The following is a 17,448-nucleotide window of genomic DNA, read 5'->3' on the forward strand; positions in this document are numbered from 1 at the left end:
GACGCCGCCAGCGCGTCGAGCTTCCTGTGCAGCGCCGACGAGCTCCGCTTCGACGCGCCCGCCCGTGCGCTGGCGGCCGAGGAGGCGCTGCAGCCCGTGTGGCTCTACTTCGCGAGGTCCGCTTCGACGCGCCCGCCCGTGCGCTGGCGACCGAGGAGGCGCTGCAGCCCGGGTGGCTCTACTTCGTGCTGCCCATGTCCATGCTCCGCCGGCCGCTCTCCGGGCAGGAGATGGCCGCCCTCGCCGTCAAGGCCAGCTCCGCGCTCGCCGTCGCCAGCGGTAAGGGGCGGAAGGCGGCTCGGGTGGCGCCTCGCGCGGGAGGATGGAGTCCCTGACGAATTTTTGCTCCCGTGTTTTATTTGAATTTCTGACGGAAATCCTGCTCCCTTGTCCTTCTCAAACTCCTGCTCAGGTCTCCTTCTCAAACAAAGAAACCGTCCCGACCCGGATTGGAGTTCGTGTTGGGGAACGTTGCAGAAAACAAAAATTTTCCTACTCGTTTCACCAAGATCATCTAGGAGTTCATCTAGCAACGAGTGATTAGATGCATCTACATACCTTTGTAGATCGCGAGCGGAAGCGTTCAAAAGAACGGTGATGATGTAGTCGTACTCGACGTGATCCAAATCACCGATGACCAGCGCCGAACGGACGACACCTCCGTGTTTAACACACGTACGGAACAGCCACGTCTCCTCCTTCTTGATCCAGCAAGGGAGGGAGGAGAGGTTGAGGGAGATGGCACCAGCAGCAGCACGACGGCGTGGTGTTGATGGAGCTGCAGTACTCCGGCAGAGCTTCGCTAAGCACTATGGAGGTTGAGGAGGTGTTGGGGAGGGAGAAGGAGGCAACCAAAGGCCGAGGCGTTCAGGTATGAAGTCCCTCCTCTCCCCCACTATATATAGGGGTGCCAAAGGGGGGGTGGCCGGCCCTAGGAGATCCAATCTCCTAGGGGGTGCGGCGGCCAAGGGGGGGTTTCCCTCCCCCCCCCCCCCAAGGCACCTAGGAGGTGCCTTACCCTCCTAGGACTCTTGCCCCCTTAAACCCTAGGCGCATGGGCCTATGTGGGGCTGGTGCCCTTGGCCCATTAGGCCAAGGCGCACCCCCTTACAGCCCATGTGGCCCACCGGGACAGGTGGACCCACCCGGTGGACCCCCGGGACCCTTTCGGTGGTCCCGGTACAATACCGATAACCCCGAAACTTGTCCCGATGCCCGAAACAAGACTTCCCATATATAAATCTTTACCTCCGGACCATTCCGGAACTCCTCGTGACGTCCGGGATCTCATCCGGGACTCCGAACAACATTCGGGTTACTACATATACATATCCCTACAACCCTAGCGTAACCGAACCTTAAGTGTGTAGACCCTACGGGTTCGGAAGACAAGCAGACATGACCGAGACGACTCTCCGGTCAATAACCAACAGCGGGATCTGGATACCCATGTTGGCTCCCACATGCTCCACGATGATCTCATCGGATGAACCACGATGTCGAGGATTCAATCAACCCCGTACACTATTCCCTTTGTCCATCGATATGTTACTTGCCCGAGATTCGATCGTCGGTATCCCAATACCTCGTTCAATCTCGTTACCGGCAAGTCACTTTACTCGTACCGTAATGCATGATCCCGTGACCAGACACTTGGTCACTCTGAGCTCATTATGATGATGCATTACCGAGTGGGCCCAGTGATACCTCTCCGTCATACGGAGTGACAAATCCCAGTCTTGATCCATGTCACCCAACAGACACTTTCGGAGATACCCGTAGTCTACCTTTATAGTCACCCAGTTACGTTGTGACGTTTGGCATACCCAAAGCACTCCTACGGTATCCGGGAGTTACACGATCTCATGGTCTAAGGAAAAGATACTTGACATTGGAAAAACTCTAGCAAACGAACTATACGATCTTGTGCTATGTTTAGGATTGGGTCTTGTCCATCACATCATTCTCCCAATGATGTGATCTCGTTATCAATGACATCCAGTGTCCATAGTCAGGAAACCATGACTATCTGTTGATCAACGAGCTAGTCAACTAGAGGCTCACTAGGGACACGTTGGTGTCTGTTATTCACACATGTATTACGATTTCCGGATAACACAATTATAGCATGAATAAAGACAATTATCATGAACAAGGAAATATAATAATAATGCTTTTATTATTGCCTCTAGGGCATATTTCCAACAGTCTCCCACTTGCACTAGAGTCAATAATCTAGTTACATTGTGATGAATCGAACACCCATGGAATTCTGGTGTTGATCATGTTTTGCTCTAGGGAGAGGTTTAGTCAATGGATCTGCTATATTCAGGTCCGTATGTACTTTACAAATCTCTATGTCTCCATCTTGAACATTTTCACGAATGGAGTTGAAGCGACGCTTGATGTGCCTTGTCTTCTTGTGAAACCTGGGCTCCTTGGCAAGTGCAATAGCTCCAGTGTTGTCACAGAAGAGCTTGATTGGCCCCGACGCATTGGGTATGACTCCTAGGTCGGTGATGAACTCCTTCACCCATATTGCTTCATGTGCTGCCTCCGAGGCTGCCATGTACTCCGCTTCACATGTAGATCCCGCCACGACGCTCTGCTTGCAACTGCACCAGCTTACTGCCCCACCATTCAAAATATACACGTATCCGGTTTGTGACTTAGAGTCATCCAGATCTGTGTTGAAGCTAGCGTCGACGTAACCTTTTACGACGAGCTCTTCGTCACCTCCATAAACGAGAAACATTTCCTTAGTCCTTTTCAGGTACTTCAGGATATTCTTGACCGCTGTCCAGTGTTCCTTGCCGGGATTACTTTGGTACCTTCCTACCAAACTTACGGCAAGGTTTACATCAGGTCTGGTACACAGCATGGCATACATAATAGAACCTATGGCTGAGGCATAGGGGATGACACTCATCTCTTCTATCTCTGCTGTCGTGGTCGGACATTGAGCTGAGCTCAATTTCACACCTTGCAAAACAGGCAAGAACCCTTTCTTGGACTGATCCATTTTGAACTTCTTCAAAATCTTATCAAGATATGTGCTTTGTGAAAGACCTATGAGGCGTCTTGATCTATCCCTATAGATCTTGATGCCTAATATATAAGCAGCTTCTCCAAGGTCCTTCATTGAAAAACTCTTATTCAAGTAGGCCTTAATGCTGTCCAAAAGTTCTATATCATTTCCCATCAAAAGTATGTCATCTACATATAGTATGAGAAATGCTATAGAGCTCCCACTCACTTTCTTGTAAACACAGGCTTCTCCATAAGTCTGTGTAAACCCAAACGCTTTGATCATCTCATCAAAACGAATGTTCCAACTCCGAGATGCTTGCACCAGCCCATAAATCGAGCGTTGGAGCTTGCACACCTTGTCAGCATTTTTAGGATCGACAAAACCTTCCGGCTGCATCATATACAATTCTTCCTTAAGGAAACCATTAAGGAATGCCGTTTTGACGTCCATTTGCCAAATTTCATAATCATAAAATGAGGCAATTGCTAACATGATTCGAACGGACTTCAGCTTCGCTACCGGTGAGAAAGTCTCATCATAGTCAATCCCTTGAACTTGTCGATAACCCTTAGCGACAAGCCGAGCTTTATAGATGGTCACATTACCATCCGCGTCTGTCTTCTTCTTAAAGATCCATTTATTTTCTATGGCTCGCCGTTCTACGGGCAAGTCAGTCAAAGTCCATACTTCGTTTTCATACATGGATCCTATCTCGGATTTCATGGCTTCTAGCCATTTGTCGGAATCCGGACCCGCCATCGCTTCTTCATAGTTCGAAGGTTCACCATTGTCTAACAACATGATTTCCAAGACAGGGTTGCCGTACCACTCTGGTGCGGAACGTGTCCTCGTGGACCTTCGAATTTCAGTAGGAGCTTGATCAGAAGTATCTTGATCATTATCATTAACTTCCTCTTTAGTCGGTGCAGGTGTTGGGTAACGTTGCAGAAAACAAAAAATTTCCTACTCGTTTCACCAAGATCATCTAGGAGTTCATCTAGCAATGAGTCATTGGATGCATCTACGTACCTTGTAGATCGCGAGCGGAAGCGTTCAAAGAACGGGGATGATGTAGTCGAACACGACGTGATTCGAATCACCGGAGATCCTAGCACCGAACGGACGGCACCTCCGCGTTCAACACACGTACGGAACAGCCACGTCTCCTCCTTCTTGATCCAGCAAGGGAGGGAGGAGAGGTTGAGGGAGATGGCACCAGCAGCAGCACGACGGCGTGGTGTTGATGGAGCTGCAGTACTCCGGCAGAGCTTCGCTAAGCAATAAGGAGATGGATGAGGTGTTGGGGAGGGAGAAGGAGGCAACCAAAGGCCAAGGACTCAAGGTATGAAGTCCCTCCTCTCCCCCACTATATATAGGGGTGCCAAGGGGGGGTGGCCGGCCCTAGGAGATCCAATCTCCTAGGGGGTGCGGCGGCCAAGGGGGGTTTCCCTCCCCCCCAAGGCACCTAGGAGGTGCCTTACCCTCCTAGGACTCTTGCCCCCTTGAACCCTAGGCGCATGGGCCTATGTGGGGCTGGTGCCCTTGGCCCAAGCAGGCCAAGGCGCACCCCCTACAGCCCATGTGGCCCCCGGGGATGGGTGGCCCCACCCGGTGGGCCCCCGGGACCCCTCCGGTGGTCCCGGTACAATACCGATAACCCCGAAACTTGTCCCGATGCCCGAAACAGGACTTCCCATATATAAATCTTTACCTCCGGACCATTCCGGAACTCCTCGTGCCGTCCGGGATCTCATCCGGGACTCCGAACAACATTCGGGTTACTGCATATACATATCCCTACAACCCTAGCGTAACCGAACCTTAAGTGTGTAGACCCTACGGGTTCGGGAAACAAGCAGACATGACCGAGACGACTCTTCGGTCAATAACCAACAGCGGGATCTGGATACCCATGTTGGCTCCCACATGCTCCACGATGATCTCATCGGATGAACCACGATGTCGAGGATTCAATCAACCCCGTACGCTATTCCCTTTGTCTATCGATATGTTACTTGCCCGAGATTCGATCGTCGGTATCCCAATACCTCGTTCAATCTCGTTACCGGCAAGTCACTTTACTCGTACCGTAATGCATGATCCCGTGACCAGACACTTGGTCACTCTGAGCTCATTATGATGATGCATTACCGAGTGGGCCCAGTGATACCTCTCCGTCATACGGAGTGACAAATCCCAGTCTTGATCCATGTCACCTAACAGACACTTTCGGAGATACCCGTAGTCTACCTTTATAGTCACCCAGTTACGTTGTGACGTTTGGCATACCCAAAGCACTCCTACGGTATCCGGGAGTTACACGATCTCATGGTCTAAGGAAAAGATACTTTGACATTGCAAAACTCTAGCAAACGAACTATACGATCTTGTGCTATGTTTAGGATTGGGTCTCGTCCATCACATCATTCTCCCAATGATGTGATCTCGTTATCAATGACATCCAGTGTCCATAGTCAGGAAACCATGACTATCTGTTGATCAACGAGCTAGTCAACTAGAGGCTCACTAGGGACATGTTGGTGTCTGTTATTCACACATGCATTACGATTTCCGGATAACACAATTATAGCATGAATAAAGACAATTATCATGAACAAGGAAATATAATAATAATGCTTTTATTATTGCCTCTAGGGCATATTTCCAACAGTTCGCTGCTATAAGTTGAATTGTTCTTGGCCCGAATCATGAACCAGGCCAGCGCCACCAGCGAGTAGTGCACCGTCGCTTATGCTCCGCATCATGTCGCCTTTGAGTACGCTGGAGGAACAGGCACCGAGTTCGCCTTTGAGTACGCCGGAGGAACCGGCACCGAGTTCGCCTTTGAGTACGCCGGAGGAACCGGCACCGTGTTCGCCGGAATTCTTGGTCCAGAGAAGCACTCTGAGTCCAACGGTGGCTACAACACAGGTATGTGATGCCTCGACCTCCCTCAAAAACAGCCCTGCTGTTGCCCCTTCCCTCAAGCTTTTGTGTGTTCAGAGTATCTGTATTGTTTGATTTTTTGCATGCACTGTGGCTGGACATGATGTTGGTAGTGTATATCTTCTAGGCCAATTACTGAATAAATCTGACCATGGTTGATTCGGCAGTGTACTGATTGCTTAGTATAGATTGAAGCAGCTTATGCATTGGTGGGGCTGACAACTGAAGGAACTGCCCTGTTGTTGCCCTTTCCCTCAAGCTTTTGTTCTTCAGAGATTTATTTAGAGAGATGGTAACTGAGCAGTAGGTTGTTTTCTGTATTGTTTGATTTTTTACATGCACTGTGGCTGGACATGATGTTGGCAAATACACTAGAGATTATGCTGCAATCTAGCATATATCTTCTAGGCCAATTACTGAATAAATGTGACAATGTTTGATTCGGCAGTGTACTGTTTGCTTAGTATAGATTGAAGCAGATTTTGCATTGGTGGGCCTGACAACTGAAGGAACTGCATCCTCATGGTGGCGCCGCGTTCCCTACTTTATTGTCCATGCTTCATAACATTTTTTCAAGAATAAAAATCGTGACATGCATCCATGAGCACTCCTCTTGACTTGATTGTGTGCTGTAGGGATTGAAAGCCTACCAGTAATTGGGGTGGTCTGCCACTGAACATCCTCTCCAGCAACACCACAAAATACATACAGTTCCCTTTGATGTTTACATATAGCTTAAATTACAGATGTTTTTCCATATATTTAACTTCCAGATTGTATATGTATTGATTGTTAGATAAGGTAGTAAGATTTGACAACTATTGGCCATACAGGTATCTGAAAGTGGTACTTGAGCCATATTTCTTAGTTACACGGTTCTCATTCTACCATGGACCCCAGCTGTCAAGTTTACCCAATCTTTTTCTTATCGAATTGTTATTTTAATTCTCTCCGATTATTATTTCTGTGACACACGCAGACGCACATTAATGCAGAAGATAATACATGTCAATATTCCACAAATCCTATATAATTAACAATAGAAATCATGTCTGGAAAATTTGCTGAACTTGTGGTGTACACTAGAGATCATGGGCTGAGACAATGCAATAGAAATCATGTAGAGGCTGGAAAATTTGCTGAACTTGTGGTGCCTGTGTTCTTTCTGACAGTAGTTGTTTTATGGTGCTTGTGAGGCGTTATGGTGACCATTATAATTTTTTGTGAGTTTTTGTTGTTCGCCCGTTGCAACGCACGGGCACTTTTACTAGTACTAACAAAAGGAGTAACACTTCTTCCTCCTTAATTTTTGTCCGTTAACAAAAGGAGTAACGTTTCGTCCGTAGTTGGTGAGTATAGTTTGTCCAAGCCAGGCCAACCAAGCCCGCCGGTGCACTCTGGCCCAATAAATCAGGCCCACCTATCGCGTTTGAAGCAAAAAATACATGCTGATGGGAGGATTCAAACCCCAAACCTAACGCCGAACAGATAATGGCGCATCCAACTGAGTTAGCTATGTTTTTTTTGCAGGTGAGAGTTAGCTATGTTATTTGTAGAAACAAAGGTTGATTCAGTTGTTAAATAATCCCACCTCGCTCCCTCACATCCAATTTACGCAGTTTATATACGTCTTCAATTTCCTTGATACCAGAAAGCCATATGGAGAACATGATGAAGTGCGGGTCTCATGTTTCCTAAAAATAAAGAAGGAAAGAAGGGTTTTCCGGGATTGGTAACAAAACAAAATAGAAAAGTGGGAATCCGTCAAGTAATAAGAAGGTAAGGAGGGATTCGGTCGGTGCTGGTCTTCGGTTGATCTGGTTGGATTCGGTATTTGTTCGTCTTCGTTTGGATGTTTACAGTTTTGATCCTTATGATCTACGACTTTCTTTATCGGCGATGATTCCTACTCTGGTGCGCTAGTCCTATGGTGTCTTAGCACGATGACTTCCCGACTGTCTACTACAACAAGATTTGCCCGGCTTCGGTGAGGGAGGGCGATGACGGCGGCACACCTTCGGCTCACTCCAGTGCTTGTAATCGTCGCTAGGTGGTCCATGAATATGGTTATATTATAATTTTTATTACCTCTAATGTTCTTTGAACTGTCGTACCTTCGTCCAACCTTGCAAACTCCCCCTCCCTCTTCTCTCCCTCTCTTCATTTTGATTCTTTTTACTGCCATCTCTAGATTTTTTAAATACCTCCCCCCCCCCCCCGACAACCACATCAAATATCCAACCTCCTATTGATTTAGCAAATACTTCATCCTTTCCATTGTTGCCAAGAGAGGGATTAAATTTTATTTTCCTTTGATAAGCCCATAAATGCTTAATGAATAAGGGTTTACCAAATAAAATCCTATTTTTAACACAATCACACTTATAGGTGGCAAATAAATCACTGAGATAACATACTAAAATATTTATTGAAAGTACCTTTCTACACCCGAGCTCAAATGCTCTTGGTGTGGACAGTAAAATAAAAAAATAAAAATAAAAATTAGAAAATTCTGAATTTTTTGTGGCATACTTTATGAAATGTTTGTTATTCACGCAATTTCATCACGAAATCACATTTGTGGAAGTCATGGCAAAAAAAACAAAATCATAGCTCCAAAATGCGTTTGAAAGTAGCATTTTCAAAACAACAATTTTGTTTTTTTACCAAGCTTTCCTCCAATGTCATTTTGTGATGAAATTTTACATGCACAACACACATTTCTTAAAGTACACCACAAAAAGAATTCAGAATTTTTTAAAATGTTTTTCTATTTTTCTATTTTACTATTCACACCAGGAGCATTTGAGCCCCGGTGTAGAAACTTCACGTCCAATATTTATGCCTAGATTGCAACACACGGCTAATTATCTAGTCGTGGTTAAACATGTGCGGCCACAAAATATATTTGGAGTTTTCTTTTCTCATAACTTGGATTGAGGTATAACTTGGACACTTTTTACGATATGAGCAACAAGAACCACTTGCCAACAAAAACATTGCGTGTTGACTAGGATTGCCATAGTTCATACTCCCTCCGTCCCAAAATAATTGTCTCAACTTTATGCTAACTTTAATACAAAGTTATACTAGAGTTAAGACACTTATTTTGCGACAGAGGGGGTATATGCAATGCATAGAAAACATAATTTCAATACATTAGTCCAAAATTTGTGAAAGTTAAATACGAATAGTGTAATTTAAACAAAACATCATTATAATTCCAACATATAACCTAAAAATACCATTAAGATGCTAGTAAAATAGTATAAAGTTATAGTATAAATTGTTTTGCACTTTTTGTATTGACACCCATAGCAGCCCATAGATCTGCCCTTGGCGGTGCAATGTAAAGAAATGTATGTAAGCATCTGCAATTGTACAATTTTTTTATTTTAAAAACTAGCAGTAGGAGAGCAGCGTTTTAGCTCCCAGGCTCATATGAGCCCGCGAGTGAACAGTAATGCTATTTTAAATAGAAAAAAAAGTACAGAAATTCAATTTTTTTTGTGTGGTGAAAGATGTTTGAGTGCGTGATGTCCGTGACAAATTTGGAGAAGTTTGAACATTCGAGAAGCTCGTGAGAAAAAAAATCAGTTCTAAGAGAAACATTTGAAAAATAGCACTGTTCACGTCTGGATTTGTCTTTTTTTCCGCGTGCTACTTGTTTGTCCAAACATCACCAAATTTTTTGGAATTTTGCTAAATGTTCACCGGGCTCAGACGAGCCTAGGCAGCGAGTTGGATTTTCGTAGCATTAGGTTGTAATTTGTTCTCTCCCTCTCCTCTCTCCAATCACATTTAGCAAGAGATCTGTGTCAACTCAACCGCGTCACTATGCACACAAATTCATTATCTTGGGATGTTTGGACAATACAAAAATTAAGAAATTGAAAAAAAAAGTATTCAGGCTAAAGGTCACAAAACTTGCCATACTCGTGTTACATATTATTATTTCTAGAAAAATCAAATAATTTAAGAGCTTGTGTTTTATTTATTTTTAAAAAATCTAGAGTTACAGTATAATTTGATATTTTAGAAAAACACAATATAATTTAAAGAAGAGAAATATTTGGTGAAAAAGATTATAAACATTTCATTCTAGTGCTATATATTCTTAGAAAATCAAAAATAATTTATGAACAAATGTGGTGATTCTCTATGACAGTTCCCAAACTTGTTTTTTATCTTAATTCCAGAGTTGCAATATAATTTCGTAATTTCCTAACTTATCCCAGTTCCAATTTTTTTTCATGACTGCATGTATTTAAATTTTATTAGTTTTTTTAGTAGGCTGTCATGTGCGTGAAACCATTGCCATGTCATTCATCAAACCATCTTGGGTCACGTAAGGAACCAAATTTATCCGAGGTCGAGGCCCAAACGTGAAACGTTGCACTCCGGCTAAGTTGAGAAACCAACAAATACTCCCTCTGTCTGAAAATACTTGTCGAAGAAATGACGTTCTTCTCCCGCCGGCTCCGCCGCGGATCCGTCCCATCTCCGATGAACTTTGAGCCGTCGAGATGCGGAGGATGTCGGCCCTCTGCAGGTGTGAGGGACCCGTTCTCGTTTTTTTAGGTTCAACGTCTTGGTTAGAGTTGTGTGGCGGTGACAATATCCCTCAGTAGGAATAATTCTCTCACGTCCTATCCCCCAGTGGGCATCATCGGAGGATGTGTGGAGGTGTATCTCCATCAAATCTCGTGGGATTCGATCTGTGCTGGTCTTCGTGGATCTATTTGAATCCATTTTTCTTCGTCTTCGTTCGTGTGGTTACAGGTTTGATCTTTCTGATCTACAACTCTCTTCATCGGTGATGGTTGCTTTGGTGGTGTGCTGGTTCTTTAGGGCCTTAACACGACGAGTTCCTGACCGTCTACTACAACAAGGTTTGTCTCCGGCGAGGAAGAGGCGATGACGACGACGCGCCTTCGCCTCGCTCCAGTGTTTGTAGTCGTCACTAAGTGGTCCATGAATCTAGTTGTAATTTTTATTACCTTTAGTGTTTTTTTGTACTGTCATGATTGATGGATAGATTGAAAAAATTTCTCGAAAAAAAGATAAAAATATGTCTAGATACATCAATTTTTTCGACAAGTATTTTCAAACGGAGGGAGTATATATTTGTGAGCCATGTCTACTTCTACGGCCGAATTTACTCGCCCTTGCTTACCACCTTTGCTTGGATCAATTACTTTGCTATAGTTATAGTTTGCTGTTGTTTTCTCTGTAGATACGAGGCAGTTAGATTAGCATAGTAAATATGAACACGAGTTTCGGTCACAAAATCAGAAAAGAATCGCGCACAAGCATCAAATTATATGCCTACTCGAACCAATCGATCTGATCATTTGGAAACAGCCCACGAGAAAACACGCGAAAAGGTGCAGGCACAACAAACAGATGCCAGCGGGCAGCGGAAGCGCAGGAACATAATCAGAGTATCCGATGCTCACCGAGACGAGTGCCGTGTAGAAGGCGACCTGCACGCGGCCGCCGAGGACGTCGACGGCGGCCTCATGGATGCCGGGGAGCCGCTTGACGGCCTTCTCAACCGAGCCGGCGCACGCGGCGCACGTCATCCCGGACACCGCGAACACCGCCACCTTCTCCTCTTCCTCCTCCGCTGCCTCCAGATCGACCACGGCTGACCCGCCTTCTCCTCCACCGCCCTCGCCGGCGACCGCGGCCGCCCTCGGTTGCCGCGGCATGGACGGGTACCGCGGCCGCAGCGTGAGGTGGCCGCTCTCATCGGAGCCGCTGCTGTGGAAGCATGTCAGGAAGAGGGACCGAGTGGCCGCCGCCATTGGGAGCGTGAAGAGAAGGTTTTAGGTTGGGTTGGGGGTTCTGATCGGGTGTGGGAAAAATGGTTCGAACATTGGCAAATTTATAGTCGTACCAGCCCGACGCGCCCGAACGGAAAATACTGCACGTACGCTAAAAAAAACTCATCATTTTGTAATGGGTGGGCTTGGGCCGCAAGCAAGTGTGGGATTGGACGGCTAGTTTCTTAAGCGGGCTGCGACTACCTCGGACTGTCGAAAACGTCTGACACGAAGCCCAGGGCTCCTCTGGGGAGAAACCGATTTTTCTTTCCTTCTTTTTCTTAATGACGCCGGGCAAGAAATCCGCACTTAGATCCAAACACGGCATTCAAACTTTGACATTCGTGCTCACATTTCAAAGTACTGCACGTATTCAGTCGGTTTGTGTTTTAAAAAAGAGCGCAAGTTGCATGATTTGTAGGCAGCACGCAACACAAAATCCCAATTCGAATTTGACTTGGAGTTGCTTCTGGTAGCAGGACGCTGCTACGCACATCGCATCGGAGCTAAGCAACGTGATGTGATGTCGAATTCGAATTAAATTATCGGAAGATCTCCGGTGCCCATGAATCAAATTCGAGCCCCGGTTCCGATTTGCCTTTGAATTTGGAGGTCCCCCGTTTCAAAAGCAACGAATGCGAGAAATCATGATGCCACGATAGGTGACCTTGGTAAAATTATCCAGCCGTTGTTTTCACATCTTCCTGGTGTACGTCTACGTGCGTGGAGTGTAGACCAATCTCCCTGGTAGCAGGAGCCAATCATGGAAACTCTCATGCATTTGTTTGAAGAAATCCATGCAATAACGCAGAGAGATGAAACGCCCGGAGGACGGAGGACGGTCTTGGTTCACTGAATGATTCATCAGACGGTTTGGTTCACTGAATCTTTGGTTCCTGGATACTTGCTTCTTCTCCAGTTATTCTGTTATTATAAGAGCCTGAAGTTGCCATTTCGTTAACTACCCCATGCATGGTCACCCCAATCAGATGAATTCAGAATTCAGAAAATGTAAGCAAGCTGAGCGTGTCATGCGTACGTGGACGCTTTTCACTGTCTTCGCCCGATAGAAGTCACCGCAGTGTATTAGTAGTACTTCCTCCGTAAACTAATATAAGAGTGTTTAGAATACTAAAATAGTGATCTAAACACTCTTATATTAGTTTACAGAGGGAGTAGTGTTGAACGAGTGTGAGAGAATTATATGGTTGATGAATGTTTGAAGTTGAATCCGTTGCAGAGAGAGCAAAAAATATATTTGAATCGCTTGGAACGACGTGCACAGGTAGCCTAAACCAAATATATATCGGGGAAGTCAAATTCCGATAGGAGATTGATGACCAATACGAGATGGATTGCGTGGTAAATAATCAAGTGTTCCTTGTTTTGACACCATCCCGCCATCGTCGGACGAAGATAACTTACCTGGCAATCAAATGACTTGACTAATGTGTCACAACTGATTGATTTGTATAGGCGGGTTAGGTTCGTTACGGGTAGGTTGATTCTTTGGTGTAGCACAAGTAGCAACTCGTGGCATCAAATTCTGGTTTCACACGAAGCGTAGCTGCGAGCTCGAGTGTAGCCACCACCCTCGACTCCACGCGGCGCCACTCCGGCCGCTGCGGCCACCGCCCCACCTCTGTCGCTGCCCGCGGGGCAGTGGCGCCACCACCTCGTGTTGGTGCAAAAACCTTAACCCTAGCTAGCCCTATCTCCTCTCTAGCTCTCTCTGTGGCACGAACCAGGGAGGAAGAAGGAGGAAGACACGATGAACAGGGAGTTTTTTCGGTGCACGAACACCTGTCGCAACCACCGCGTTTCCTTGAGCACGAACTCAACACCTCCGCCATTATAACGATCGACGCCGCGATCTTATATCTGGGCCAACGCTGGGTCACGGCCCCCACACCTCTACCCACTACTGCGCCTGGTTCGGCCCGCTCCACGCGCGCCCACCACCGCGCCTCCACGCACTCGCCGTGCCGAGCCCGCAACGAACCAACGCAATTACCACGTCCTGATCGCCAACGGCTTCGCCCCCCCTCCCCCCCACACACCCGGTGTACACATGCACGGACACGCCCGCGCACCACACGCACACCTACGCCGCAGACCCGACGCGCCTGACACGCCTAGCGCGCGCCCATACACGCGCTCGACAAGTCCGACTCGTCGCCACATCTTATTATGCCCAACACACATCCCTTAAGCTGTAGCTCAGAGGAGGCGATCGTCCTCGACGCCGGCGTCCACCAGCAGCGCGCGCTCCGCCGCCGGCTCCTTACGCCAGCTGGGGCACTCTCTCTTGAAGTGGCCGCGCTCGCCGCACTTGTAGCATCGCACGCGCCGCTTGTTCCCGCCACCTGATGCCGTGCTCGCCGCACTGTCATCGTCGTCGTCTTTGAAGCCGCCACCACCCTGACGTCGCTGCCGCGCCTGCCACTGTGCCGCCGTGTACATCGGCTGGCCGTCCGCCCGCTCGCCGCCCGCCTGTCCATGCCGTCGCAGCCTCTCCTCGAACGCCTTTAGCCGCCCGAGAGCTTCCTCGAACGACATGGAGTTAACGTCGCAGAACTGCTCCATTCCGGCGATGGCGGCGTACAAGCGATTCGGGACCGAGTCCAGGAGCTTCTTCACCATCGCCGGATCGTCCAGCGTCGACCCCAGCCCAACATAGCGAGCCGCCATGCCGCTGATCTTGCCAGCGAAGGCTTCCAGCGTCTCGCTGCTCTCCATCTGCAGCAGCTCGAAGTCGTTGCGCAGCGTGGCCAGCCGCGCCGCCTTGACGCGATCGACTCCAACGAACCATGCCTTGAGGCCGCTCCAGACCTCCGCCGCCGTCTTCTTGGACGCGACCTACACCAGGAGATCCTCAGCGAGCGCGCCAAGCAGGTACGCCCACGCCGGCTTGTCCTTCTTGGCGATCATCGCCGCTGTCGCGTCCTCCACCGGCACCATCGCTTCCCACAGCCCGGCTGCGTCCAGATTGGCCTCCACCTTGATCGCCCATGTGGTGTAGTTATCACCAGTGGGCATCGGGACGGGCGTCGGCAGCGAGCTCCCCGACCCGCCGGCGTACGACATGATCGACATCGCCGGTGATCGCCTCCCACAACCTGGCTCTAATGCCAATTGTTGGTGCAAAAACCCTAACCCTAGCAAGCCCTAGCTCCTCTATAGCTCTCTCTCTCTCTGTGTGTGTGTATGTCGCACGAACCGGGGAGGAAGACACGATGAACAGGGAGCTTTTCCAGCGCACGAATACCCGCCGCAACCACGGCGTTTCCTTGAGCACGAACTCAACACCTTCGCCGTTACAACGATCGACACCGCAATCTTATACCCGGGCCAGCGCTGGGCCACGACCCCCACGCCTCTACCTACTATTGCACCCGGTTTGGCCCGCTCCACGCGCGCCCACGACCGGGCCTCCACGCACTCGCCGCGCCAAGCCCGCAACGAACCAACGCGATCACCGCGTCCTGATCGCCAAAGGCTTCGCCGCAGACACACACACACACATACACGGTGTACACATGCACGGACACGCCTGTGCACCACACGTACGCACATCACACACACCTACGCCACGGACCCGACGCACCCGACAAACTGCGCGTGCCCATACACGCGCTCGACGCGTCCAACTCGTCGCCACGGCTTATTATGCCCAACACCGCGCACCCTATGGGCCATGTCGAGTCCCGCAGATCCACCAGGTCCCCGCGCTCCCACTCGTGCGACGCCTCTCGATGGGGCACGCCGTCCTCGAGCCCAGATCCGCTTTCTTTCAATGGTCCTTCTCTAGTGCCGGACTTGCAGCTGCATCGACCGGCGTCAACGACTTATCTAGGCAATCCTCCACGTATCCTGTTGCGGGGTGAGTGCTCCCACGCAACACCACCACTCCCCCGGTGGTACAAGAAGCGGCTCCACTCTTAGGCAACATAGACTAAAATCCATCGTAGTTAGGCCCTTCCCCGCGCACTACCCCCTTCCTCCTTGCGATGAGGACAGATGGATGGCGGTTGAGACCCGGAAGGTGCGCAATGTAGAAAAGAAGACAACGGTCCGTATCACATGCCAGCGGCCATGCCGATCAGCCAAGGGCGCTGCCATTAATGGCCATGACAAGCGCACGACCTTCTTAAGCCGCTTCGACGACATCTGCTTCCGCTGCCTCAGCACCGAGCACCGCCGGATAGATTGCATAGACCCACTTAGATACATCATTTGCAAGCTGCCAGGACACTATGGTAGAGAGTGATGACCCACAAGTATAGGGGATCTATCGTAGTCCTTTCGATAAGTAATAGTGTCGAACCCAATGAGGAGCGGAAGGAAATGACAAGTGGTTTTTAGTAAGGTATTCTCTGCAAGCACTGAAATTATCGGTAACAGATAGTTTTGTGATAAGATAAATCGTAATGGGTAACAAGTAAATGAAGTAACTAAAGTGCGGCAAGTGTTGGGTAACGTAGTAATTTCAAAAAAAATTCCTACGCACACGCAAGATCATGGTGATGCATAGCAACGAGAGGGGAGAGTATTGTCCACGTACCCTCGTAGACCGAAAGTGGAAGCATTAGCACAACGCGGTTGATGTAGTCGTACGTCTTCACGATCCGACCGATCAAGTACCGAACACACGACACCTTCGAGTTCAGCACACGTTCAGCCCGATGACGTCCCTCGAACTCTGATCCAGCCGAGTGTTGAGGAAGAGTTTCATCAGCACGACAACGTGGTGACGATGATGATGTTCTACCGACGCAGGGCTTCGCCTAAGCACCGCTACAGTATTATCGAGGTGGACTGTGGTGGAGGGGGGCACCGCACACGGCTAAAAGATCAAATCAATTGTTGTGTCTCTAGGGTGCCTCCCTGGCCCTGTATATAAAGGAGCAAGGGGGGTGGGAGAGGCGGCCGGCCAGGGAGGAGGCGCGCCAGGAGGAGTCCTACTCCTACCGGGAGTAGGACTCCCTCCCTTTCCTTGTTGGATTAGGAGAAGGGGGAAAGAGGAAGGAAAGGGGAGGGGGGGCGCCGCCCCCTCTCCTTGTCCTATTCGGACTAGAGGGGAGGGGCGCGTGGCCCTGTCCTAGCCGCCTCTCCTCTTCTCCACTAAGGCCCACTATGGCCCATTAATCCCCCGGGGGGTTCCGGTAACCTCCAGGTACTCCGGTAAAATCCTGATTTCACCCGGAACACTTCCAATAACCAAATATAGGCTTCCAATATATCAATCTTCATGTCTCGACCATTTCGAGACTCCTCGTCATGTCCGTGATCATATCCGGGACTCCGAACAACCTTCGGTACATCAAAACTCATAAACTCATAATATAACCGTCATCGAAACTTTAAGCGTGCGGACCCTACGGGTTCGAGAACTATGTAGACATGACCGAGACACGTCTCCGGCCAATAACCAATAGCGGAACCTGGATGCTCATATTGGCTCCCGCATACTCTACGAAGATCTTTATCGGTCAAAACCGCATAACAACATACGTTGTTCCCTTTGTCATCGGTATGTTACTTGCCCGAGATTCGATCATCGGTATCTCAATACCTAGTTCAATCTCGTTACTGGCGAGTCTCTTTACTCGTTCTGTAATACATCATCCCGCAACTAACTCA

General features: G+C 48.6%; 1 protein-coding gene across 1 annotated transcript; it reads right to left on the reverse strand.

Moving 5' to 3' along the window:
* Window positions 1–11,292: 11,292 nt before the first annotated feature.
* On the reverse strand, window positions 11,293–11,822 carry LOC123191823 (copper-transporting ATPase HMA5-like). The gene has a single exon (XM_044604410.1). The coding sequence runs from the start codon at window positions 11,785–11,787 to the stop codon at window positions 11,293–11,295; it is 495 nt and encodes a 164-aa protein (XP_044460345.1). The 5' UTR covers window positions 11,788–11,822.
* Between the last annotated feature and the right edge of the window lie 5,626 nt (window positions 11,823–17,448).

The sequence above is a fragment of the Triticum aestivum genome, chromosome 2A (genome assembly GCF_018294505.1).
Source record: "Triticum aestivum cultivar Chinese Spring chromosome 2A, IWGSC CS RefSeq v2.1, whole genome shotgun sequence".
In the NCBI taxonomy this organism is placed as follows: Eukaryota; Viridiplantae; Streptophyta; class Magnoliopsida; order Poales; family Poaceae; genus Triticum; species Triticum aestivum.

What these genes read in the sequence shown, in the direction of transcription:
- LOC123191823 (XM_044604410.1), bottom strand. Translation starts at nt 11,787, where the DNA reads ATGGCGGCGGCCACTCGGTCCCTCTTCCTGACATGCTTCCACAGCAGC.